This window comes from Uranotaenia lowii, chromosome 3 (genome assembly GCF_029784155.1).
Source record: "Uranotaenia lowii strain MFRU-FL chromosome 3, ASM2978415v1, whole genome shotgun sequence".
Taxonomy (NCBI): Eukaryota; Metazoa; Arthropoda; class Insecta; order Diptera; family Culicidae; genus Uranotaenia; species Uranotaenia lowii.
Window position 1 is genome coordinate 90,944,695 of NC_073693.1, and position 27,036 is coordinate 90,971,730.

The 27,036-nt window shown below is 41.4% G+C and overlaps 2 protein-coding genes across 2 annotated transcripts; one reads left to right on the plus strand and one right to left on the minus strand.

Moving 5' to 3' along the window:
* Positions 1-2,581: 2,581 nt before the first annotated feature.
* LOC129752396 (uncharacterized) lies at positions 2,582-7,861 on the minus strand. The gene has a single exon (XM_055748184.1). It carries the CDS (start codon positions 7,859-7,861, stop codon positions 2,582-2,584), a length of 5,280 nt encoding a protein of 1,759 aa, XP_055604159.1.
* An 83-nt stretch (positions 7,862-7,944) lies between these two features.
* On the plus strand, positions 7,945-15,558 carry LOC129752397 (uncharacterized). The gene is made up of 3 exons (XM_055748185.1): positions 7,945-8,102; positions 10,337-12,852; positions 13,070-15,558. The coding sequence occupies exons 1-3, from the start codon at positions 7,945-7,947 to the stop codon at positions 15,556-15,558; spliced, it is 5,163 nt and encodes a 1,720-aa protein (XP_055604160.1).
* The last annotated feature ends 11,478 nt before the right edge of the window (positions 15,559-27,036 follow it).

The following is a 27,036-nucleotide window of genomic DNA, read 5'->3' on the forward strand; positions in this document are numbered from 1 at the left end:
TCCGTCACCGGCTCATTTTTCAATATTTTTCTACGAAAAAATTACTAAATGTTCTTTTAACAATGCTTTATATAATGAAAAAAATTCGAATACAATTGTTTGAACGATAGCTCTAGAAAAAAATCGTGAAAATGGTGTTTTTTTTATACCCGTTAGACCCTACCCCCCCCTTAATTTGATTTTATCAAAATTTAAAAAAAAGACCAACATTTCACCTGAAGACTGCTATTCGATTGGACATAAAACAAAATAGTTGTGGCAGTTTAAAGATTGTATTTTGGTCGCAAATTGTCCTGTAAAAGGCAATGAGTTAAATGTAGTTATGTTGTGAAAATAAAATAAATTATTTTGAAACTGACCTTTTTGATATGATTGAATTACTTTTCTTAGTCTTAGTTAACACAATAATGTTTTTTCTATAAAATTGTCTCAAAAAAGACTGCTATGTTAACAATTTTTTTACCCTTAAAGTTGTCCTTAAATTATGACAATTGCTTAACTATTTTTTATCGAGGCATCACCCTTCTTTTCCAATGCCAGAACTATGTAATGCAGTTCCTTCCATGTACCTATGCTTCCCACAATTCCCTGCGTTGAAATTCCCCGCTTTTAACACCCCGGTACTCACGTGCGTCGCGTTGGTGCCGGATCCCGGGAACAAATGAAGAAGTTTCCAATTTGTCCCGGTGTGTATCCTTTAGTCCTGCTTATTTTTTTTTTTGTGTCTCCTAGTCGACGGACCGAGTGCTTTTCCTTCTTATCCATCGCTCTCTCTTCATTTCTGCCATTGTCCAAACAATAAATAAATATAAAAGTTCTCCTAATTAAATTATGTTGATACTGTGTGCGTTGTGTTTTTCCACGAGTTTGATCCGAAAGTAGCAGCAGCTGGAGGTCATGCTCTTCCATCCGCAGTGCATTCCCAGAGAGGTGTGGGTGTAGGGTGTGACCATTGATGTTGTGTCATCCTAGTCGCTCGTCGTCCGTCGTTGGCGTTCTCATCCTCATCGATGTCGCCGCACCGGAAGACAAAGAGCACAACTTGGACCACTCCATCGAATGGTCGGGTTTTTTTTTCGCTTTTCGTTGTTTCAGATAGAAGTGGATAGTGCATCCTGCTGCTCCAACTGGTGGTGCATCTCTCTATTTGCTCACTGCAGGACACTCCTCACGCGTTGTTGCTTTGCGTTGTTGTTTTTCCGTTTGTAGATGGACCCGCGAAAGAATGAGTTCGTGATGCAAGCTGTTGTCTTTGCGATTTGAGTCGGGCGATGGGAACCGACTGGCCGACGGCGATGTTCTGTGGCGTCACCGTTCTGAGGGGGTCGAGGAAAGGAGCAACTGAAAGGCTAAATAATTCCATTTTCATATTTTCAGCACGGTATGACGTATGGTGTTATGCGAGTCAACTAGTGACATGACACAGTTTGATAGTTTCATCACAATTCAAGTGTTTCTTAATATGATCAATGATTTAACATGTAGTTTCATCAACTCAGAACGACCTCAAAATGTAGCTTAAGTCAATTAATTTTTAGAACAATTGAAAAGCTGTTTTTTACTATGAATAAAATGCACACTGTTGGGAAACTAACAAATCAAAAATAATAATCATGAAATTAAAACTTTTCGACACTGAAAACTGTATCGAAAAATGCATTCTTTCTTTCTGTTTTCCTTGCAAAAATACAATACCTGGCCTATCATTTACATTACTGACGATAGCAGCAGCAGCAGGTAAGTATCGGGCAGGACCGAAGCAGCAGTAGCAGACCAGGTAAGTAACCCAGGAATTAGCAGCGGTGGGAACAGCAACAACAGGCAGGTAAGTTTCACGTGGGTAAGTTTGTTTTCGAATAAATTCACTTAGTCTTCTGTTTACACTTTCTAAACAACTTTATTCTTTCTTTAACCCACTTTATTTACTTTTCTTCTTTCCTCACACTTTAATTTTCTATCTTCACTCTATTTTTGCTTAACTTTATTTATAAACTTTTCTCCTCGATAGGCACACTACTTTAATTAGATGTCACGTTGACGTGTCTGCTGTCACAAGAGCTTGACGAAAGGCGAAATCCACACCGTGGGTTGGTCTTTTATAATCTTTTCGCCCGGAAATTTATAATCGCAGATACATTGTTCTTACTGTGGCCCACTTAGCGTTCGATGATATCTTTAACGGGGGGTATCCTAATCTGACCCAACTCGTTTCACAACGAGATGGCGATGAACACATTTTTCGTCTCACGAACATCCTGGCCCCTCCAGAAACGAGGTTTCTGGCATCACCGTGCAGCTTCTTGATTCATCGATTAATCGATGATGACGAGCTCCGCTTGCCGTGGGTTGTCCCTCTTCTAGCCGATGTCGACGAAACAGCCTCGATGACATCTTGAACGTCATCCTTCTTGGTAGTAGTAGTATGTTGATGTTTTATCTCAGGAACATAAATATTGCTCTGCAAAATTTGAGACCCGGAAGCAAAATTTTCGAAAAATTAAATTTATTGGACAGGTTCTTACCTTGTCGCAATTTAAATGCGCCTTGTATAAATTAAGATTCATCAGCATTCCGAACAGCTCTACTTGTCGTCCGTGGTGATCAGCTGATCTGGTTTGTCGTCGTTCTGGATTTGATGTGGTGGAATTGGAAGTAAACATATTTTCTGGACACAGCGAGTTGTTTTTGCCTTCGGTGTTTGCAGCGAAACTACTCTGATGATACCGTCGCTCCCAGGATGAACATCGATGATTCGTGCAGTTGGCCATCGCATTGGAGGAGTATTCTCGTCCCGGAGGAGAACTAGTTGGCCTGGTTGGAAAGTGACTGGTGGACGAAACCATTTCGTTCTGGGTTGCAAGGTGGACAGATACTCCAAGTGCCACCGTTTCCAAATATCCTGGACGATTTTTTGAACCTTTTGCCACTGTTTGAGTCGGTCGTAATTGATGTCAGAAAAGTCTCTGTCGGGAACTGCCTTGAGGGCTGAGCCAGTCAGGAAGTGACCAGGGGTGAGGGGGTCAAAATCCGACGGATCGTCGCTGAGAGGAACTATTGGTCGCGAATTAAGGCAACATTCAATTTGGCAAAGTAACGTTTCCATATCATCATAGGGTAAGGAGCGTGTTCCCAACACGCGAATAAAATGTTTTTGTGCCGATTGGATCGCTGCCTCCCACAGCCCACCGAAATGAGAGGCTTTCGGCGGGTTGAAGTGCCAACGAATCTGCATTTCTGAACAGCTTTGGGACACCTCCGCTCGATGATTCTCGGAACGAAGAAAACGTTTGATTTCGTTCTTTGCTCCCACAAAATTCGTCCCGTTGTCGCTGTATACATCAGTGCACAGCCCTCGGCGAGCGACGAATCTTTTGAAGGCTTGCAGAAACTTGATGGTTGTCAAATCTGGAACGAGCTCCAGATGAACGGCCTTTGTGCTGAAGCATATGAATACTGCGACGAAAGCCTTGCTTGGTGATGCTCTCCGGTGTGGTGGTTGCAGTAATATTGGACCCCAATAGTCCACTCCAGTGACTGCGAACGGTCGGGTGGCAGTGACGCGCGATCGTGGCAACTCTCCCATGAATTGCTGCACCATTGTTGGTTTGGCTTTGAAGCATTGCAAGCACTTGTGCACCACTTTTTTCGTTAAGCTTCTGGCCCCTATGATCCAGAAGCGTAGTCGAATGATGGTTAGTAGAAGCGTGGGTGCTGCGTGCAAGTGTTTGCGATGTAAGTGTTCGACCAAGAGAGCGGTGATTTGGTGAGATGATGGCAAGATGATTTGATGTTGAGTATCGTAGTTTTGATTGGAATTAGCTAATCGTCCACCCACGCGCAGAAGTTGATCGGGGCCCAGGAAAGGACTGAACCATTTCAGTCGGGATTTGGGGGATATTGGTTGCTCCTTTCGAAGATGATTTAGTTCTTGTTCGTACGTTTGCTGCTGAACTAATCGAGAAAGAGTTTTTTCTGCTTCGATGATTTCTTCCACCGACAGGACACAGTTGGGGATTCTTTTGTTTGAAGATAGTCGAAATATTTTTGCTGGCCGTTGACAGAAGGCGGTCACTCGCAGAAGGTGTTGGTAGCAACTGAATCCTTTGATCAAATCATCTACAAACGAAGGCTCCGGGGAACATAATGTGGTCGTCATAGATGATTTTCGCTGTTCTAGTAACACGTCTGTTGAATTTTCGGGTTGAGTAGTAATCGATGGCCATGCATCTCGTTCTTCCTTTAGCCAAGCCGGTCCGTGCCACCAGATGTCACATGAAAGAAGTTCTTCTGACGGTATTCCTCTCGAAACATGGTCTGCTGGGTTTTCGCTGCCGGGCACGTGATTCCAGTGGGAGTTGATTGTGGCGAGTTGAATTTTGGAGACTCGATTGGCAACAAAATTTGCCCATGTTGACGGTGAACAATTCAACCATGCGAGGACGGTGGTGGAATCAACCCAGAAAAAGGTGGGACAGTTTAGCTGAGTGGATGAGCAGATTTTAGTGTACAATTCGGCGGCATGGAGCGCACCACAAAGCTCGAGGCGTGGTATACTTATTCGCTTGAGGGGGGCAACCTTTGAACGAGAAGTCAGCAATGCTACGCGAACACAACCATTATTGTCGCGTGATCGGACGTACGCACAAGCTCCGTATGCTCGTTCTGATGCGTCTGAGAATATGTGCAGTTCGATTGATGTTGCGTTTGGGAAAACTACACAGCGGGGGATTCTGAGATTTTCTAAATGTGGCAATTTGAAGTAGAAGAGGTTCCATTTTTTCGAAAGAGCATCCGGTAGAGGATCGTCCCAGTTCAGAGTGTTGTCCTTTTCGTCCTTCAAAGTCCACAGAGATTGCATGAACAGTTTGGCGCTAACAATAACTGGACCCAAAAGCCCTAGTGGGTCGAAGATTTGAGCAATTCTGGATAAGGCAATTCGTTTGGTTAAGACAAAATTCTCCGGGTCGCAAGAGAGTTGAATCTTGTAACACAAATGATCCTCGGATGGATCCCAATTCAAACCTAAGGTTTTAATACATGGATCCCGATCTAAATCCACTGATGATTGTATTGCACGATTTTCCATCGGTACCTCGTCGATTACAGCAGTTGAATTAGAACCAAATTTTCGTAATTCGAAACCGCCAAGCTTGCAAAGTTCCTCCAGCTCCTTCCGAAGGTTCCTTACTTCGTCGATGTTCTGGCCACCCGTGAAAAGATCGTCCATGTAGAAATCCCTTTGCAGAATTTTGGCAGCGGAAGGGAATCTACGTTGCTCATCATTTGCCAATTGCTTCAGTACTCTTGTCGCGAGGAAGGGCGCACAGGCAGTACCGTAGGTTACTGTTTTCAGTTCGTAGGTGCTTAGTGGTTCGTCGTCGTGATTCCTCCAGACAATTCTCTGCAACGGTGTATCTCTGGTATCGACAAGGATTTGCCGATACATCTGCTTTATGTCCGCAATCAACATAACGGGATGCATTCGGGAACGTGTAATGATGGCGCGCAAATCGTCTTGGATGATAGGGCCGACCATAACAGCGTCGTTGAGAGAGTAACCGGTGGCGGATTTGCATGACGCATCGAAGACGACTCTCAGCTTCGTTGTTGAACTGCTCTCTCGTATAACAGCATGATGGGGAAGGTGGTAGGATTGAGCAAGCGTGCCGGTGATGAATGAAATCTTCTGCATGTGCTTGAGATCTTCATATTCATTCATGAAATCTCGATACTGTTGATGGAGTGTCTCGTTGCGTTTGATTTTACCTTCTAGCAAATGAAATCGTCTGACTGCTGACTTGCGGTTGTCTCCGAGGTTGCTGAGTATGATTTCACGAGTAGGCAGGCGGACAACATAACGACCTTCATCAGTCCGGGCAACGGTTTCTGCAAAATGGTTCTCGCAAGCGGCTTCGTCCACTGATGGTCCTGGTTTGGCGTCATCCTCTTCGATTTCCCAAAAGCGCTCAAGGAATCTATGAAGCTCGCTGATGGTGGCTACGTTGGAAACAATCGGTGTGATAGGCTGACTGAAGGAAGTCTTTCCAGTAACTATCCACCCCAGCTCAGATTTGACAAGAAGAGGAAGGGTTGTTCCGAGGGAAATTCGTTCACGGTATTTAAATAATTCGAAGAATATTTCCGCTCCAATGACAACATCGATAGGGCCTGGATGGTTGAATGATGGATCGGCAAGTTCGACATCGGTTGGTAGGTCCCAAGAAGAAACGTCGATAGCCGCAGATGGGAGTTCGACGGTAAGTTTAGGCAATACTAAGAATTCAGTCAGGGAAGCATAATCATTGAAGCGGGAACGAATAGTAGCACGAAGTTTATATTTGGCGTATGTTGCACAGTGGCCTATACCAGCAATGGGGAGAGAAATTTTCGTTCGATTAACTTTCATAGCCTGCGAGAGAGCATCCGTTATGAAGCAGCATTCACTGCCGGAATCTAAGAGCGCGCGAGCGGTGTGGACTCTTCCACTATCATCGACCAATTGGATCACAGCTGTAGCCAGAACTACTTTCAGCAGCTTCCCGTTGTTGATTGAAGTAGTTGTAGCTTGAATGAGAGAAGCGGCAGCGGATGTGGTTGGTTCAAGTTGATGTGTGTCTATCGGGTTGGGAGAGATTCGCTCAGGTTTAGAGTCTGGCTTGGGATGATCCTTGAAGCAAAGTTGAGTGTGATGATGACCATTACATTTTCGACAGGTGCTCGTAGATGGACAGTTTCGTGACATGTGCCCCTTCCGCAAACAATTTCGGCACAACTGATGACGTCTCACTTCCTGCTCTTTGTCCTCTATCTTCATGTGTGAGAACTGAGAGCACTTGTAAAGTGGGTGGTTCTCTGAACAGATGATGCACTTGCGTGAGAAGGTTTGCATCGCACCGAGACTGGATACGGATTTTGGGTTAGACTTTCTAGGTGGATTTTGAGTTAAGCCTTCAGGAATTTTGTTTCCGATACTCTGCAAGACCGTTACTCTCCGCTGGATGAATGCGACCAAATCTTGGAAAGAAATAGTGTTGCGTGCCGAAGAAAAATCCTCCCAATCTCGCCTGGTGGTAGGATCGAGTCGAATGCTCAACATACGAATGAGCATAACATCCCAGTATTGAGTTTTCTCCCCAAGTTGATTCAAAATCTTTACCGTTGCTTCAAAGTTTTCCACTAAAGAATGTAGATCTGTTGCGGATTCGCGTTTTAGTGCAGTAAACTCGAAAAGTGCGTCAATGTATGACTGTTTTAAACGCGCTGGGTTTTGGAAATGGTCGACTAACAGATTCCAAGCCACTGGATAGTTATTCGCACTAATAGGTATCGATTGTATCAATTTCAAAGCATCGCCGGTGAGAGAGGAACGTAAGTAGTAAAACTTCTGGATGGTAGAAATCTCTGTCGATGCGTGAACGAGCGAGACAAAAAGGTCGTGGAAGTTAAGCCAACATTCCAAATTTCCGTTGAACACTGGGATTTTGACATCGGGAAGACGTATATGAGGGTATCTCCCGGGAAAATTCGTCGACAAATTAGAACTAGAGGCTGCTACAGGATCAGGAGCTTTATTCACTGCCAGGAGAAAACCTTTCACCCGGTAGTAATTGGTTTCAAATTCCGCACGTTGTTTCAATAATTGGTCAATTGAAGGATTGTCGAGATTGTCGCAGACTTCAAGTTCACTTTGCACGTTGGTGAAGTCGTTCCAAATGGTTCCCAGGTGTTCGATTCGTACTGGAACTTCCATTTCGTGTTGTTCTTCCTCGTATTCGTCAACGAACGTTTTAATCAAGTTGAACGACACCAAGATGCTCCTCAGCCGTTGCTTGAGAGCCTTTAACTTACGTTCCGCGGCCATTCTGGAACAAATAATGACCCGGTAGCACAAAACGATATAAGTAGCAGTTATAGGAACCCTAATTACCTTTTGTAGGCAATTCAATGCCTTGTATTGAAGATAATTTCAGCAAACAGGAACTATATAGGCCTTTTGAAACTCGTGGCGACGTAGTAGGAAGATTCACCGGATGGAACTCGGAGTTCGACGAGCGCCAGGACATCCGGCTCGAAGGACCATATGACGATAGCAGCAGCAGCAGGTAAGTATCGGGCAGGACCGAAGCAGCAGTAGCAGACCAGGTAAGTAACCCAGGAATTAGCAGCGGTGGGAGCAGCAACAACAGGCAGGTAAGTTTCACGTGGGTAAGTTTGTTTTCGAATAAATTCACTTAGTCTTCTGTTTACACTTTCTAAACAACTTTATTCTTTCTTTAACCCACTTTATTTACTTTTCTTCTTTCCTCACACTTTAATTTTCTATCTTCACTCTATTTTTGCTTAACTTTATTTATAAACTTTTCTCCTCGATAGGCACACTACTTTAATTAGATGTCACGTTGACGTGTCTGCTGTCACAAGAGCTTGACGAAAGGCGAAATCCACACCGTGGGTTGGTCTTTTATAATCTTTTCGCCCGGAAATTTATAATCGCAGATACATTGTTCTTACTGTGGCCCACTTAGCGTTCGATGATATCTTTAACGGGGGGTATCCTAATCTGACCCAACTCGTTTCACAACGAGATGGCGATGAACACATTTTTCGTCTCACGAACAATTACATTTACATTACATTTACATTACATGTACATTACATTTACATTACATTTACATTACATTTACATTACATTTACATTACATTTACATTACATTTACATTACATTTACATTACATTTACATTACATTTACATTACATTTACATTACATTTACATTACATTTACATTACATTTACATTACATTTACATTACATTTACATTACATTTACATTACATTTACATTACATTTACATTACATTTACATTACATTTACATTACATTTACATTACATTTACATTACATTTACATTACATTTACATTACATTTACATTACATTTACATTACATTTACATTACATTTACATTACATTTACATTACATTTACATTACATTTACATTACATTTACATTACATTTACATTACATTTACATTACATTTACATTACATTTACATTACATTTACATTACATTTACATTACATTTACATTACATTTACATTACATTTACATTACATTTACATTACATTTACATTACATTTACATTACATTTACATTACATTTACATTACATTTACATTACATTTACATTACATTTACATTACATTTACATTACATTTACATTACATTTACATTACATTTACATTACATTTACATTACATTTACATTACATTTACATTACATTTACATTACATTTGCATTACATTTACATTACATTTACATTACATTTACATTACATTTACATTACATTTACATTACATTTACATTACATTTACATTACATTTACATTACATTTACATTACATTTACATTACATTTACATTACATTTACATTACATTTACATTACATTTACATTACATTTACATTACATTTACATTACATTTACATTACATTTACATTACATTTACATTACATTTACATTACATTTACATTACATTTACATTACATTTACATTACATTTACATTACATTTACATTACTGTTCGATGCACACTGAGAAAATCGTGCACGAATAAAGTGGCGCTATCTGGTCCTGGGAAAGCGAAGCAGCCCAGTGAATTTTTCATTGTTTTTTCACTGGGGCATGCTGTCAGACCAAAGGCGTTAGCAGCAGTGGGCTGCTAGGAAAACAAAAAAGATGGATTTCCGCTCTTTTCATCAGGCCCAGTATAAAAGGCCCTTCAGGAAGAAACGTGGCCTCTTTTTCCGACAGTGGCGGCCGAGGAAGAAACATAAACAAACCGACCCAGCAGAGCAGATCATGGAACAAATTTATTGTTGTAATTTAAAGTGATTATTGTGCTGTAAATAGTTGTACAAAAGTAAAATTAAGGAAGTTAAGTAAAATAAATGTAGTGCAATAGGAATTATTAAAAAATTATGTAATAAATAAGTGGAATAAACTTACTTACCGGTGAATGAATTGAAGACGAACCAAACTTACCTGTGTACTTACCTGCGCAAAATCGATGACGAACCTGAAAGAAAATTAACTGAGGAGGAAAACCAACGGCGAAATTAAAGGTACTTCCGTTCATGGTCCTTCGAACCGGATGCCCGTCGAACTCCGAGCGTCCGGAACTACTCCACACTTTGGAAGATAACCTTTTCATCTCGACGTTGGTGGAGTGAGCTGCAATCAATTTACTATTATACAAGGCATTGAAATTGCCTCGAGAAGGTAATTAATATTCCAACCACCTCTATTTTGGTACGTTTTGTGCTCCGCTGGGAATTTATCTTGCAGATTAACGCACGTGCATGATGGCGAAATGCGACTTCGAAGTATCGAGACGTCGTTCAACCTGATCAAAGTCTTCGTTGAAAACTTCGACGAAGAAACTCAGTCGATGGAAGTTCCCGTTCGGCTGGAAAACCTGGCCGTGTTGTGGGTGGACTTCGGCAAAACGCAAGCCGAGCTCGAAGCAGCTGATGTTGACGACAATGCGGTGATGGAGCATCAGCTAAAGCAGCGGGCCCAGTTCGAGACGGACTACTACCGGGTGAAGGGGTTCTTGCTGTCCGTTAATAAAAGTACATCGCCTCAGAGCTCCCACTCTTGTCACTCCAGTGCGCATTTCCCTACTTCTTCGCAAATTCGGCTCCCAGATGTAAAACTTCCTGTTTTTAATGGCGCTCTCGAAAATTGGTTGAATTTTCATGACTTATTTATTTCGTTGGTGCATTCGTCAACTGAATTGTCCAATATTCAGAAGTTTTATTATTTGCGTTCGTCATTAGCGGGGGATGCGTTGAAGCTGGTACAAACAATTGCGATTAGCGCCAACAATTATCCAGTTGCATGGAACTTGCTGATTGACCACTTCCAAAATCCTGCACGTCTGAAGCAAGCCTATGTCGACTCCCTTTTTGAGTTTGCTCCGTTGAAAAAGGAATCTGCAAGTGATCTTCATTCTCTGGTGGAACGATTCGAAGCTAATGTCCGCATCTTGAAGCAGTTGGGAGAGAGAACCGAGTTTTGGGACGTGTTGCTGATTCGTATGCTCAGTATTCGTCTCGACCCCACTACACGAAGGGATTGGGAAGAATTTTCGTTGACTCATGAGGCAGCTACCTTCCCAGATCTGGTCAGCTTTCTTCAGCGGAGGGTCACCGTTTTGCAGAGTGTGAGCAACGTTCAACTGGACACTTCCTCTTCTTCAGCACCCAAAAAACCGGTTCATCGATCAGCAGTCATCAGCAATGGAGCCACTCAAGTTTCACCACGCCAATGTTTCGCCTGCTCTGAACACCATCCACTTTATCTATGTCAGACGTTCGCCAAGATGACCATCGAAGACAAGGACAAACTAGTACGCCGTCAACAACTCTGTCGGAACTGCCTACGGAAGGGACATCAATCCAGGACTTGTCAATCGAAAAACTGCTGTCGAAAATGCCGAGGGCGCCACCATAGTCAACTATGCAGCACAGGTACCAGCCAGGGTGAATCCAGCAAGCCGAGAGCGGAGGGCAATACATCCAGGGATCCTGACCCTTCCAGCCAAGAAGTGTCATCATTATCTGCAGCAGTCGGGAAACTTCCAAAGAAGGGTCACCCTAACAAGGTGCTTCTAGCAACGGCCGTGATCAAACTGACGGATGATTACGGCAATACTCACTTCGCCAGAGCGCTCCTCGACTCGGGTAGCGAATGCAACTTCATCACCGAGTCATTTGCGCAAAAACTCAAAGTTCGTCGCACCAAAGTTCACCTCTCCATCTCCGGAATTGGTCAGTCATCCACTCAATCTCGCTCCAAGCTTCGCACCACAATTCACTCTCGAGTTACCGGATTTTCGACCATCGTAGAGCTCCTCGTACTGCCTAAACTCACTCTAAGTTTGCCATCCGCCACTTTAGACATTTCTAATTGGAACCTTCCGAAAGAAATTCAGCTCGCAGATCCTAACTTTTACCAAAGCAACCCTATCGACATCGTCCTTGGTGCAGAAATATTCTTCGATCTTTTCAAACCGCCTGGCAGAATTCCTCTCGGAGATTCACTGCCTGTTCTTGTGAATTCTGTTCTGGGATGGGTTGTTTCTGGGAAAGTTACCAACTCTACTGCTACCAGCTCCGTTATCGCCAATCTTGCCACCGTCGCAGATATTTATCGCCTCATGCAACGATTCTGGATCATCGAAGAGGCAGATTCAGCTCCCTGTATGTCAGTGGAAGAAGCAGCCTGCGAAAAGCACTTTTCGCAGAACGTTCAACGCACCCCAGAAGGTCGATACATCGTTCGATTGCCGTTCAAGGAACCTGTTTCCAGCGTAGGCGACAATCGCAGCATAGCACAACGTCGATTCCGCATGGTCGAGTCTCGTTTGCAACGAGACACCAATCTACAGGCTCAGTATCACGACTTCATGGCTGAATACGTCACCTTAGGGCACATGCAGCGAGTAGACACTTCTACTCCACCTACCCAGCAGTATTACCTTCCTCATCATGCGGTGATTCGCGAAGATAGCTCGACTACCAAGGTGCGAGTCGTCTTCGATGCTTCGTGCAAGTCAGGATCTGGCAAATCGCTCAACGACGTGCTCATGGTCGGGGCAGTCATCCAAGACGACCTTCGTTCCATCATCCTGAGAACCAGAATCAATCCCGTTTTGCTCATCGCTGACATCCAAAAAATGTACCGTCAAATCCTGGTCGACGAACGAGACACTCCTCTCCAGCGAATTCTTTGGCGAAGTTCACCGGACGAGCCTCTCAGCACGTTTGAGCTGAAAACAGTCACCTACGGCACAGCTAGTGCACCATTCCTGGCCACCAGAACCCTACAACAACTGGCAGACGACGAAAAAACAGAAAAAAAAAAAAAAAAAAAAAAAAAAAAAAAAAAAAAAAAAAAAAAGGCAGATTAGGACTCCTGAAGAACTGGCGGAAGTGCGGAATCAACTTGACCAATTGTGCCGACGAGGTGGTTTTGAATTTCGGAAATTTGCGTCGAATATCGAATCTGTTCTAGATGGCATTCCTTCCGAACGACGTGCGCTTCAATCATCAGTCGAGCTCGCAGCTGATCAGACCATCAAAACCTTGGGGTTGCACTGGGAACCAGCTTCGGATCACTTCCGGTTCCAAATTCGGTTACCTGAACACTCTCGAGACGTGGTTCTCTGCAAAAGGTTGGCCCTCTCACAAATCGCCCAGCTGTTCGACCCGTTGGGATTGGTAGGCCCTGTCATCGTTACTGCGAAAATGTTTATGCAGACTCTGTGGAGTCTGAACTCCGACGACGGCAAGCCATGGGGATGGGATCAACCACTACCACCCTCTCTGACCACGTATTGGCAAAATTACTATGCGCAATTACCTGTCCTCGATCAGCTTCGAATTCCACGATGCGTCGTGCTTCCCGAGTTTGAATCCATTCAGCTACACCTGTTTTCTGATGCTTCAGAAAACGCCTACGGGGCCTGTGCCTACTTCCGATCAAAGGACTCATCAGGTTGTATTTCCGTCGGCCTTCTCACTGCCAAATCCAAAGTCGCTCCTTTGAAAAAACGCAGCATTCCCCGGCTTGAACTTTGCGGGGCTCTCGAGGCAGCCCAATTGTACCAGAAAATCTCCTCAACCTTCGGAAGGAAGTTCGAAACATTCTTCTGGGTCGACTCAACCACGGTGCTCGCCTGGCTGAAGGCGACTCCCTCAGTTTGGACAACTTTCGTGGCCAATCGGGTTTCAAAAATCCAGCTTGCAACAGTCGGCGCTTCCTGGAATCACGTAGCTGGTCAAGAGAACCCTGCTGATCATCTGTCTCGAGGAATTGACGCCAAAACGCTGATCTCTTGTAAACTGTGGTGGAATGGACCAAATTGGCTTCGGTCCGATGACTTTTTGCAGCTGACATCGCTATCAAGCACCTCCTACGAGACCCATCTAGAGTTTCGCACATCCAAACCGGTCGGCCTAACAGCCTCAGCAGACAGTTCCTTCATCGACACCTTTGTTGGCCGATTCTCGAAGTACCAAACCATGCTGCGCGTCACAGCATTCTGCCTCAGGTTGTCACGCAAGTCTAGAAGCGCAGAAGCCAGAAAAGGATCCTTCCTCTCAGCGACGGAAATTCGCGATGCCGAGAATGCCCTCATACGACTTGTGCAAGCCCAAGAATTTTCCGAGCACGTAGCAGCCCTTCAAGCATCGAAGCCAGCTCCAATCAGGTCCCAACTACGATGGTTTACTCCGTTCTTGGATGCAGATCGCCTGATGCGTGTTGGAGGACGGATCGACAAATCATCATTAAACTACGACGCCAAGCACCAAATTATTCTTCCGTGCCATCATCGGTTCTCCGCCCTGCTGGTGGAGTGCTATCACGAAAGGCACTTGCACGCAGCACCACAATTGCTGCTGGGAATCCTTCGATTGCGGTACTGGATCACAGGGGCCAGAAAGCTGGCCAAGACAGTAGTTCATCGCTGCATAATCTGCGTCCGAGCTCGCCCAAAATTGGTTGAACAATTTATGGCAGAGCTACCAAAGGAACGCGTAATTGCCGCCCGACCCTTTTCGGTTTCCGGAGTCGACTATTGGGGCCCGATCCTGCTTAAACCTCCACATCGTCGAGCAGCCCCAATCAAGGCATTTGTAGCGGTGTTCGTCTGCTTTACTACGAAGGCTGTCCATATCGAACTCGTATTTGACTTGACGACAGCCAAATTCATCCAGGCTCTTCGTCGCTTCGTGTCTCGCCGAGGGCCACCATCAGACATCTACAGCGACAACGGGAGAAACTTTCTTGGTGCCAGCAATGAATTGCGCAAACTTCTGCGCTCGTCCGACCACGCACAAGGAGTTGCTGCCGAATGCTCCGATTCCAACATCAGGTGGCATTTTAATCCGCCACGAGCATCTCATTTCGGCGGATTATGGGAATCCGCAATAAATTCCGCCCAAAAACATTTCCTTCGAGTCGTCCGTGATCGTCCGTTGGCCTACGACGATATGGACACATTATTGTGCCAGATAGAGTGCTGCCTCAACTCGCGCCCGATTACTCCACTGAGCGACGATCCGTCGGATTTCGAGCCGCTTACTCCAGGGCATTTTCTAGTGGGCACCTCCCTAAAATCCGTCCCAGATGAGAACTTCAACGACATCCCATCGAATTATCTACGGAAGTGGCAGCAAACCCAAAAGCTGTTGCAAGACATCTGGCGTCGATGGCACCTAGAATATTTGTCATCATTAGCACAAAGATCTAAGTGGTTCAACTCACCTGTGGCATTGAAGGAGAACCAGCTCGTCCTTCTTAAGGAGGATGGGATTCCACCAATTCGCTGGCCAACGGCCAGAATCTCCAAATTGCATCCAGGGACTGATGGCATCACGAGAGTCGTCACTCTGCAGACCCCGAAAGGCTCTTGTACTCGTCCGGTGGCGAAAGTTTGCCTTTTGCCCATTGCGTCATCGTCGGAGGAAATTAAAACACCGCCCGCCGCTGACCAATAAGCAGCAGACAAAATTTGCTGCACCTCGACACCTGCAATCATCCACCGTTCCTGCTCCAATCATCTTCACAACACCTTCACTTCTTATCGGCGCTGAATTTGTTTCCTGTTGCCGATTGCATCACCACCGGAGAATCAAAAAACACTACCGGCGTTGACCAATCAGCGACAGAAACAGATTGTCATCAAATGGCCAAAACACTTCCGGCGGGTCCAGTTTTATTGAACCATACAAGGCACTTTTTCCTTTGGATCAGGTGAGTTCCTGTCCAAGGCTTTATTTTCACTTGAGGAGGTCTACCGGGTCTACTCTTTCAGACACTTTGCTCGTTCACCGAAATCCAAACATAACAGCAGCCAAGCTCCGAGATTATAAGGCCGAGTGGTCCTGATGCAAGGGTGTTTTCATTTCGAGCTTCGCTGGTGTCAGTTGAAGTCCTATCATGCAAGAATCCATCCAGAATAATCCAGAAAGGTTGATGACGATTAATGTTCCGGGTCCATTACGATGCACTTTACAAGGTCCAAATTTGGTTGGATCAGGTGAGTCCCTGTCCAAAAAACCTCATTTTTCCCCCGAAAGTGCTACCGGGTCTTAACATTTCAGGATCTACCGCAACGAATCGAACCACGACACCGACCGACGAAACTAATCCACAACCGCGACCGACGAAACGAATGAAAACAACACTTTGCGACCGACGAGACGAAATTTTCGAGGAGCCGGCTCAAAAGTAAACAACTTTCACACGCTACGAAGGAAAAGATCATCGGTGCCCGAGTTTTTAACCAATTGGATGCTGTCAGAAATGGGTATTTCTGAAGGGGCCAGTATGTTCGATGCACACTGAGAAAATCGTGCACGAATAAAGTGGCGCTATCTGGTCCTGGGAAAGCGAAGCAGCCCAGTGAATTTTTCATTGTTTTTTCACTGGGGCATGCTGTCAGACCAAAGGCGTTAGCAGCAGTGGGCTGCTAGGAAAACAAAAAAGATGGATTTCCGCTCTTTTCATCAGGCCCAGTATAAAAGGCCCTTCAGGAAGAAACGTGGCCTCTTTTTCCGACAGTGGCGGCCGAGGAAGAAACATAAACAAACCGACCCAGCAGAGCAGATCATGGAACAAATTTATTGTTGTAATTTAAAGTGATTATTGTGCTGTAAATAGTTGTACAAAAGTAAAATTAAGGAAGTTAAGTAAAATAAATGTAGTGCAATAGGAATTATTAAAAAATTATGTAATAAATAAGTGGAATAAACTTACTTACCGGTGAATGAATTGAAAACGAACCAAACTTACCTGTGTACTTACCTGCGCAAAATCGATGACGAACCTGAAAGAAAATTAACTGAGGAGGAAAACCAACGGCGAAATTAAAGGTACTTCCGTTCAATTACATTTACATTACATTTACATTACATTTACATTACATTTACATTACATTTACATTACATTTACATTACATTTACATTACATTTACATTACATTTACACCTGCCAGGCCGGACAACTTTAAGTTAATTTATCTTAAAACCTAACAAAATCCGAGCATTTCATTCAGGCAAATTCGGTCAAAATCCAGGGTATACAAAATCAAGAAAAAAATCTTGTAAAAAAGTTTTAATCAAAATTTATCAGCAGATTTGAAATTGTGTTGTTGGCTACCGTGAAACCTTTCATGATTATTTTTATAAAGCTTACTCAAAAAAAATGTTTTGGACGCATAAATAAAAATATACATTACAATTAGTTTTTTTTTGTTGGATCTGGGAAATAAAGTAAATTTATCTGGGAAAATCCGGGCTTCTTTCAATGAAATTCGTGCAACCGGGCCGGGCCGGACATTTTTCTAATTTCGTATAAAACATCCTGCAAACCCGGATAAAACCAGGCAATCTGGCATTCTTAATTTAGATCGTTAGATTTGTGCCAAACATTGTTTTTGTTTTTTTTTGTCATTTAAAGTTTCAATTTTACCTTACTTTTCACTTCTTAGTTCTTTGATAAGTGTTTAAAAAACCTCAAAAAAGGGTGCTCATGATATCCTTAAAGCTAGATATGATTTTCAATTTGGTGGCGTTGCTTTGCTTTTTCATTTGAAAGGGCAATGAAAAAAAGTTTACATAAGCATACTAGCATATTTTGTTTATAAATGCAGAGTTCTGCACAGGTGCGGTTTGCGAACGCGTTAAATTAATAGTGTTTTCGTTTATTAGCAGTGGCAACCTAGTTGTCCACGAGTTTTGCCCTAACTGCTGTTTTTGTGTTCGTTTATTAATTCAGAAGTCCACTAGAATTGCCCGAGGTTTGAACCTCAAGTAGGCGGTTGCAACCCGTAGAAGTTGTCAGTGTTGGGGGTAAGCATAAGGTTGACTATGGCAACCATATATTTGCATCGTCCCGGGTGACGATTCTGTTTGTTTATTCAGAGAAAGATTTGCCCCGCGCCCGTGGAGAAAAACGAAAACGGCATAAGTAAAGCAGAATAGAGTGTATAAAATTCTATTGAAAATGCACACACAAAAACGTCGAGGGCTTTAAGAAGAAGTGTTTTAATGAACTTAAAAATATTTGATCAAACTTTATCTAAAGAATTAAAAAACTGTAACAGGATTACGTCTATTGGTTTGCATTACTAAAACAAACTAACTTCTAGCGCTGACAGGACGAATATTTGGTCAGCTTATAATTAAGGCAATTATTTTACTCAAACCCCCTCCCGTCAACGCCTCTGCCCCGCACAGAAAGAAGAAAAATAGAATTATTTGCTTCGCGAACATTCCCGGATCAAAATTGTTGCGTGACTTTACCCATTCTGCTGCTCGGAAACACTTCCCAGCAGCAGCCGTTAGATGGAATTGATGGGTGGAATTAGTGTATCGGCATGCTTGGCAAAATAATGGCAAACAAAATGCAAATGCAAACCCAATGAGTGCTGCGCGAATATAGATTTCTACGCCCGCTGCTAAATGATGAAGATAAATAATATTTGTAACCGAGCTGAATGAAGTTTGTCGTTGTTGTGGATTCTACTGTAATAAATATCTCCATCGGTAGCACACAACAATGTGATCCGTTCGGTTTCCAATTGGCATGAACTAACTACAATTTCGAATAGACTATCACGTTCCATGCCCAATTGAATCAATTTGACAACTGAATCTGAACAGAGTGACAGTGTTGTGTGTTGATGTTTTTATGTAACCATGGGGTACAGCTTAAAAAACAACCGGAAGAAAAATTGTGGCTCCAGAGAGCAGAAAAAAAATCACAACGATTTCCACCGCAAACAACAGTTCCAATTAAACGAAACTTTTTCGATTCGTGTGCAACAACTGAACCGTGTCGTTATTGGTGGCAGCCACAAACATAGTCAGGACAATCGGGCTGTCATCTACGGTGTTTGGATTTATGAATGCACAAACTACCAACTGCGCTGATCCATAACAAACACAGAGATTTTCAAAGGCGACAAAGTTTACCTAATCATTGGGCGATTTACTCTACACATATGGAGCCTGAGTGCAACCTTTTTACTTCAAATTTTAGAGTTTTTTTTGTTAATTGCGCAGAAGTTAAGAATACAAAAAAAACCTAAAGATCGATATATTGTGGAAATGATGAGTTTTAATTATCAATTTAAAAAAGGATCACCACCAGTATTTATTTTCTTTAAATTTCAAGAGTAAGTAACATTTGAGGAAATTAAAAAAGGAAGATGATCCTTTTTGCCTTTCTAACAGAAAGGTTTGGTTATCGGTCGATTTGAGAGATCATTAATTATGGGTCTTAGACATACCTTTATAGGTACCTATCGACTCAGCTCGACGAGTTCTGTTGATGTCCGTGGATTTGTATGTGCCATTTTAAAAATGTCTAGAACGTTTTTGCGAAACTGGGCTGCACAATTAAAATGATTTTAGTCTCAAAAGAATGCATTTTTTTTTCTACACAACCCTTTCAAAAACGGGAAAAAAACAAAATAGTTGAAACCGTTTTCTTTACCAAATACATATCATACTTATTATGGCATAAAAAAAAGTTGCTAGTGGCGCCTCGAAGCAGCAGCACCAGCAATCATTTATAAATTGAAGATAATCAAAATAAAAAAATAATATTTTTATTAACTCGAGAATTGAACCAAAACCCTTCAGATCCCAAGTTGCAAGCGCTATCCAATAAACCATCGGCACGCTTGATTGAAAGCGGCTCAAACTCAAATAGGTAAAAGGCATTACTAAGACGCACCGTGGTCTGGGCAGTTTCTCAGTCTGCTGGGGCAAATACGGCAACAGTGTTTATATCTTACACTTCTTGCTTTTCAATGCAGCAAATGGCGGATGGGCGTTTCCTTCAGAGTCCGCCATGCCTATAGACATTATAATTTCATTTATGAAATTATAGTGTCTAAAGCCATGCCGGGTGTCAACAAAATGCAGAGCCGTACAGGAAACTGCGTTGGGGGGGAATTTATATGAAGATCTTATGACCCTCGTTTTTTTTACTCGTGTTGAAGAATGAATTTATGTTTTTTTTTTCATTTCTACATACTCATACATAATTTAGATTCAATTTCAGATGCAGAATTCAGATTCAGTTTTCAAATTCAGGATACAGGTTTAGGAATCAGAATTCAGGATTCAAAATTCAGAATTCAAAATTCAGATTCAGAACTCATATTCAGATTCAGAATTTAGATTCAGAATTCAGATTCAGAATTCAGATTAAGAATTCAGATTCAGAATTCAGATTCAGAATTCAGATTCAGAATTCAGATTCAGAATTCAGATTCAGAATTCAGATTCAGAATTCAGATTCAGAATTCAGATTCAGAATTCAGATTCAGAATTCAGATTCAGAATTCAGATTCAGAATTCAGATTCAGAATTCAGATTCAGAATTCAGATTCAGAATTCAGATTCAGAATTCAGATTCAGAATTCAGATTCAGAATTCAGAATCAGAATTCAGATTCAGAATTCAGATTCAGAATTCAGAATCAGAATTCAGATTCAGAATTCAGATTCAGAATTTTTGTAAATTTATTTTCGGCATATCGGTGAAAAATTTAGATTCATGGAGAAAGAATATCAGAATTAAAAATTGATGAAGCTGGATGTTGCGAGGTAAAGTATGGTGTACGTTAATAAATTTTCCTTGCAAAAATGTTCTTTCGCTCTTTTCATCATCCGTAAAATTTCTCCTCACTTTATCAATTATCAATTCTGGAATTGTTTCTCCAAGAATACCAATTTGCACAGTTTTTGATAAATTTGCGATGACTTAAAGATCATTACGCATGAAAACACGATTTTGTTTTGTGAAAACTTTTTTTCACAATTTTTCTGAAATTAAGTTTGCTGCATACTTTTAGGGGTAAAACCATACTATTAAAAGTTGTAAAATCCGAAATCATAAAAAAAAATTTGGATGAAAGAAATTTCAATGTTGAAAACCGTGTGATGCAAAACAATCAAAATGAGATTTACAAGATTAAGAATTCAGATTCAGAATTCAGATTCAGAATTCAGATTCAGAATTCAGATTCAGAATTCAGATTCAGAATTCAGATTCAGAATTCAGATTCAGAATTCAGATTCAGAATTCAGATTCAGAATTCAGATTCAGAATTCAGATTCAGAATTCAGATTCAGAATTCAGATTCAGAATTCAGATTCAGAATTCAGATTCAGAATTCAGATCCAGAATTCAGATTCAGAATTCATATTCAGAATTCAGATTCAGAATTCAGATTCAGAATTCCGATTCAGAATTCAGATTCAGAATTCAGATTCAGAATTCAGATTCAGAATTCAGATTCAGAATTCAGATTCAGAATTCAGATTCAGAATTCAGATTCAGAATTCAGATTCAGAATTCAGATTCAGAATTCAGATTCAGAATTCAGATTCAGAATTTAGATTCAGAATTCAGATTCAGAATTCAGATTCAGAATTCAGATTCAGAATTCAGATTCAGAATTCAGATTCAGAATTCAGATTCAGAATTAAGATTCAGAATTCAGATTCAGAATTCAGAATTCAGATTCAGAATTCAGATTCAGAATTCAGATTCAGAACTCAGATTCAGAATTCAGATTCAGAATTCAGATTCAGAATTCAGATTCAGAATTCAGATTCAGAATTCAGATTCAGAATACAGATTTAGAATTCAAATTCAGAGTTCAGATTCAGAATTCAGATTGAGAATTCAGATTTAGAATTCTGATTAAGAATTTGGATTAAAGATCAACCTGGAATTTGAAATTGGAACTTATATTCAAATATTAGACTAAGTGTTGTAACTCAAAATTCAAACTTTAGAATCAGAATAAGATTTCAGATTTAGTTTACAGAATGAGATTAATCATTTAATAGTCATATTACTTTCCCCTCCTTTTGTGGGAATTTTTCCTCTATGCATGGTTGAGCTCTAAAAAAGGTATCATGCTAGGGCACGCGTCACGGCTATCCATCAATATTGTAGTTGGTTTTACTTATTCAGTAAAAAAAAAGCATAAAAAAACAGTAAGATTCGAACCGTGACCAGCAACGTGAAAGTTCTGGTTGCTACCACGGCACCATTTCAGCGTGTTATAAATCTTGGAAATTCTACTGTTTAAATACCATTCTTTCCATACATAAAATGAGCTCCTTACATACCAGTTCGCTTTTCCCCAAAAAAACGTATCAGGCATCATTTTTTGCCTTTCTAACAGAAAGGTTTGGTTATCGGTCGATTTGAGAGATCATTAATTATGGGTCTTAGACATACCTTTATAGGTACCTATCGACTCAGCTCGACGAGTTCTGTTGATGTCCGTGGATTTGTATGTGCCATTTTAAAAATGTCTAGAACGTTTTTGCGAAACTGGGCTGCACAATTAAAATGATTTTAGTCTCAAAAGAATGCATTTTTTTTTCTACACAACCCTTTCAAAAACGGGAAAAAAACAAAATAGTTGAAACCGTTTTCTTTACCAAATACATATCATACTTATTATGGCATAAAAAAAAGTTGCTAGTGGCGCCTCGAAGCAGCAGCACCAGCAATCATTTATAAATTGAAGATAATCAAAATAAAAAAATAATATTTTTATTAACTCGAGAATTGAACCAAAACCCTTCAGATCCCAAGTTGCAAGCGCTATCCAATAAACCATCGGCACGCTTGATTGAAAGCGGCTCAAACTCAAATAGGTAAAAGGCATTACTAAGACGCACCGTGGTCTGGGCAGTTTCTCAGTCTGCTGGGGCAAATACGGCAACAGTGTTTATATCTTACACTTCTTGCTTTTCAATGCAGCAAATGGCGGATGGGCGTTTCCTTCAGAGTCCGCCATGCCTATAGACATTATAATTTCATTTATGAAATTATAGTGTCTAAAGCCATGCCGGGTGTCAACAAAATGCAGAGCCGTACAGGAAACTGCGTTGGGGGGGAATTTATATGAAGATCTTATGACCCTCGTTTTTTTTACTCGTGTTGAAGAATGAATTTATGTTTTTTTTTCATTTCTACATACTCATACATAATTTAGATTCAATTTCAGATGCAGAATTCAGATTCAGTTTTCAAATTCAGGATACAGGTTTAGGAATCAGAATTCAGGATTCAAAATTCAGAATTCAAAATTCAGATTCAGAACTCATATTCAGATTCAGAATTTAGATTCAGAATTCAGATTCAGAATTCAGATTAAGAATTCAGATTCAGAATTCAGATTCAGAATTCAGATTCAGAATTCAGATTCAGAATTCAGATTCAGAATTCAGATTCAGAATTCAGATTCAGAATTCAGATTCAGAATTCAGATTCAGAATTCAGATTCAGAATTCAGATTCAGAATTCAGATTCAGAATTCAGATTCGGAATTCAGATTCAGAATTCAGATTCAGAATTCAGATTCAGAATTCAGATTCAGAATTCAGATTCAGAATTCAGATTCAGAATTCAGATTCAGAATTCAGATTCAGAATTCAGATTCAGAATTCAGATTCAGAATTCAGATTCAGAATTCAGATTCAGAATTCAGATTCAGAATTCAGATTCAGAATTCAGATTCAGAATTCAGATTCAGAATTCAGATTCAGAATTCAGATTCAGAATTCAGATTCAGAATTCAGATTCAGAATTCAGATTCAGAATTCAGATTCAGAATTCAGATTCAGAATTCAGATTCAGAATTCAGATTCAGAATTCAGAATCAGAATTCAGATTCAGAATTCAGATTCAGAATTCAGATTCAGAATTCAGAATCAGAATTCAGATTCAGAATTCAGATTCAGAATTTTTGTAAATTTATTTTCGGCATATCGGTGAAAAATTTAGATTCATGGAGAAAGAATATCAGAATTAAAAATTGATGAAGCTGGATGTTGCGAGGTAAAGTATGGTGTACGTTAATAAATTTTCCTTGCAAAAATGTTCTTTCGCTCTTTTCATCATCCGTAAAATTTCTCCTCACTTTATCAATTTTCAATTCTGGAATTGTTTCTCCAAGAATACCAATTTGCACAGTTTTTGATAAATTTGCGATGACTTAAAGATCATTACGCATGAAAACACGATTTTGTTTTGTGAAAACTTTTTTTCACAATTTTTCTGAAATTAAGTTTGCTGCATACTTTTAGGGGTAAAACCATACTATTAAAAGTTGTAAAATCCGAAATCATAAAAAAAAATTTGGATGAAAGAAATTTCAATGTTGAAAACCGTGTGATGCAAAACAATCAAAATGAGATTTACAAGATTAAGAATTCAGATTCAGAATTCAGATTCAGAATTCAGATTCAGAATTCAGATTCAGAATTCAGATTCAGAATTCAGATTCAGAATTCAGATTCAGAATTCAGATTCAGAATTCAGATTCAGAATTCAGATTCAGAATTCAGATTCAGAATTCAGATTCAGAATTCAGATTCAGAATTCAGATTCAGAATTCAGATTCAGAATTCAGATTCAGAATTCAGATTCAGAATTCAGATTCAGAATTCAGATCCAGAATTCAGATTCAGAATTCATATTCAGAATTCAGATTCAGAATTCAGATTCAGAATTCCGATTCAGAATTCAGATTCAGAATTCAGATTCAGAATTCAGATTCAGAATTCAGATTCAGAATTCAGATTCAGAATTCAGATTCAGAATTCAGATTCAGAATTCAGATTCAGAATTCAGATTCAGAATTCAGATTCAGAATTTAGATTCAGAATTCAGATTCAGAATTCAGATTCAGAATTCAGATTCAGAATTCAGATTCAGAATTCAGATTCAGAATTCAGATTCAGAATTAAGATTCAGAATTCAGATTCAGAATTCAGAATTCAGATTCAGAATTCAGATTCAGAATTCAGATTCAGAACTCAGATTCAGAATTCAGATTCAGAATTCAGATTCAGAATTCAGATTCAGAATTCAGATTCAGAATTCAGATTCAGAATACAGATTTAGAATTCAAATTCAGAGTTCAGATTCAGAATTCAGATTGAGAATTCAGATTTAGAATTCTGATTAAGAATTTGGATTAAAGATCAACCTGGAATTTGAAATTGGAACTTATATTCTGTTAGACGCAGTAGGCGAATTACCTTATAAGCGATCATAGCAATCTGTATAATTAGTTTGAAATAAATCTCTCTCTTTAACTGTAACTTCCAAGCTGACAAGACGTGTTCTTTCTACGGCTCCCAATATCCAATAGGTTTTGGGCCCAAGTTTTAACAAGTTAAAGTTTTAGTCAGTTTTTGCGAAGATGTCCAGGAGCAGGATAGAGAACCATGAAGGCGAACCTCAAGCAGTTTCGGGTCCGGTTCAGTCATCAGCTGGTCTACCACCCATCGAGCGACTAGCGGGGCGTGAAAATTGGACCACGTGGAAATTTGCTGTGGAAACTTTCCTCGAGCTAGAAGAGCTTTGGGAAGTCGTCAAGCCGATTCCGCTGGAAGACGGGACGATACCGAATGCGGATCCGCGCAAGGATCGAAGGGCTCGAGCGAAAATAATTTTGCTGTTGGATCCTATCAACTACGTCCACGTGCAGGACGCGAGGACGGCGAGAGAAGTGTGGGCGAAGTTGGAGGCAGCGTTCGAAGACAACGGGTTGAACCGACGAGTTGCGCTCTTGCGGAAGCTGATCACTACTTCACTGGCCACGTGCGACTCGATTGACACCTACGTTAACAAAATTGTGTCAACCGCACACCAACTCCGCGGCGTGGGATTTGATATTTCCGAAGAATGGATCGGCACGTTGCTGTTGGCTGGTCTCCCAGAAGAGTACCGACCAATGATTATGGCTCTGGAAAACTCGGGGACAGCCATTACCGGTGATAGCATCAAGACGAAGTTGCTTCAGGAGGTGCATCAATCAAGCGAGCGAACGGCATTCATCGGACGAAAAAAGTTTCCCCCCCGACAGCGGCAAGTGAAAAACGACGTTCCATCAGACAAACCGAAGGGACCGAAATGCAAACGTTGCAGCAAGTTTGGGCACCTAGCCAAGGAGTGTTCCGCCCGACAATCGGCGTTCTGTTCGGTTCTGTCAACTGGCCACAAGGGAGAAGACGAAGGTTGGATTTTCGATTCGGGCGCATCGGACCACTACACGAAAAGCGAATGGTTGCTAAGCAACCCCCAAACAGCGAGCGGTGTCGTCATAGCAGCCGATAAAGGTGCAATGAAAATCGTAGCAAGCGGGGCGGTCGAATTGAAACCCACGTGTCAACCAGGCGATTCAATTCAAGTGAACGACGTCAAGTTTATCCCGGAGATGTCCAACAATTTGCTTTCTGTTAGCCAAATTGTTCAGCGTGGTCACGAAGTCCGATTCCAGGAAAGGGGTGTAAAAGTGATTGATCCGTCTGGTGAAGTGATTGCGACCGGCAGCCACGATGTAACCAGAGGTCTCTTCCGATTCGACGAATCCAAGAAGCGAACGGCGCTGACGTGTGCAAAAGCAAACATCGACACGTGGCATCGCAGAATGGGTCATTTAAACTTTGGAAGTTTAAAACGGCTCAAACAAGGTATAGCATCCGGTGTCGATTTCAACGAGCAGCAAGGTGAGCAGTGCCAGATCTGTGCTATGGGTAAGCAGTCCCGAATTCCTTTCCCCAAGCAAGGTCATCGAGCATCCGAGGTGTTGGAATTAGTTCATTCCGACATTTGCGGACCAATGGAGCAGCCATCGATCGGAGGTCATCGGTATTATGTGTCCTTTACCGACGACAAGACGAGGCGTATCTTCATCTATTTTCTGAAGCAAAAATCCGAAACCGAGGTGACGAAGGCTTTCAATCAGTTCCGTGCTGAAGCTGAGAGGCAAACGGGGCGCAAATTGAAGACGCTGAGGACGGATAATGGTAAGGAGTATCGAAATAACTCGTTTCTGAATCTCTTGCGTACATTAGGCATTGTGCATCAGACGTCCACCGATTATACACCACAACAAAATGGTTTGGCCGAGCGGGTGAACCGCACC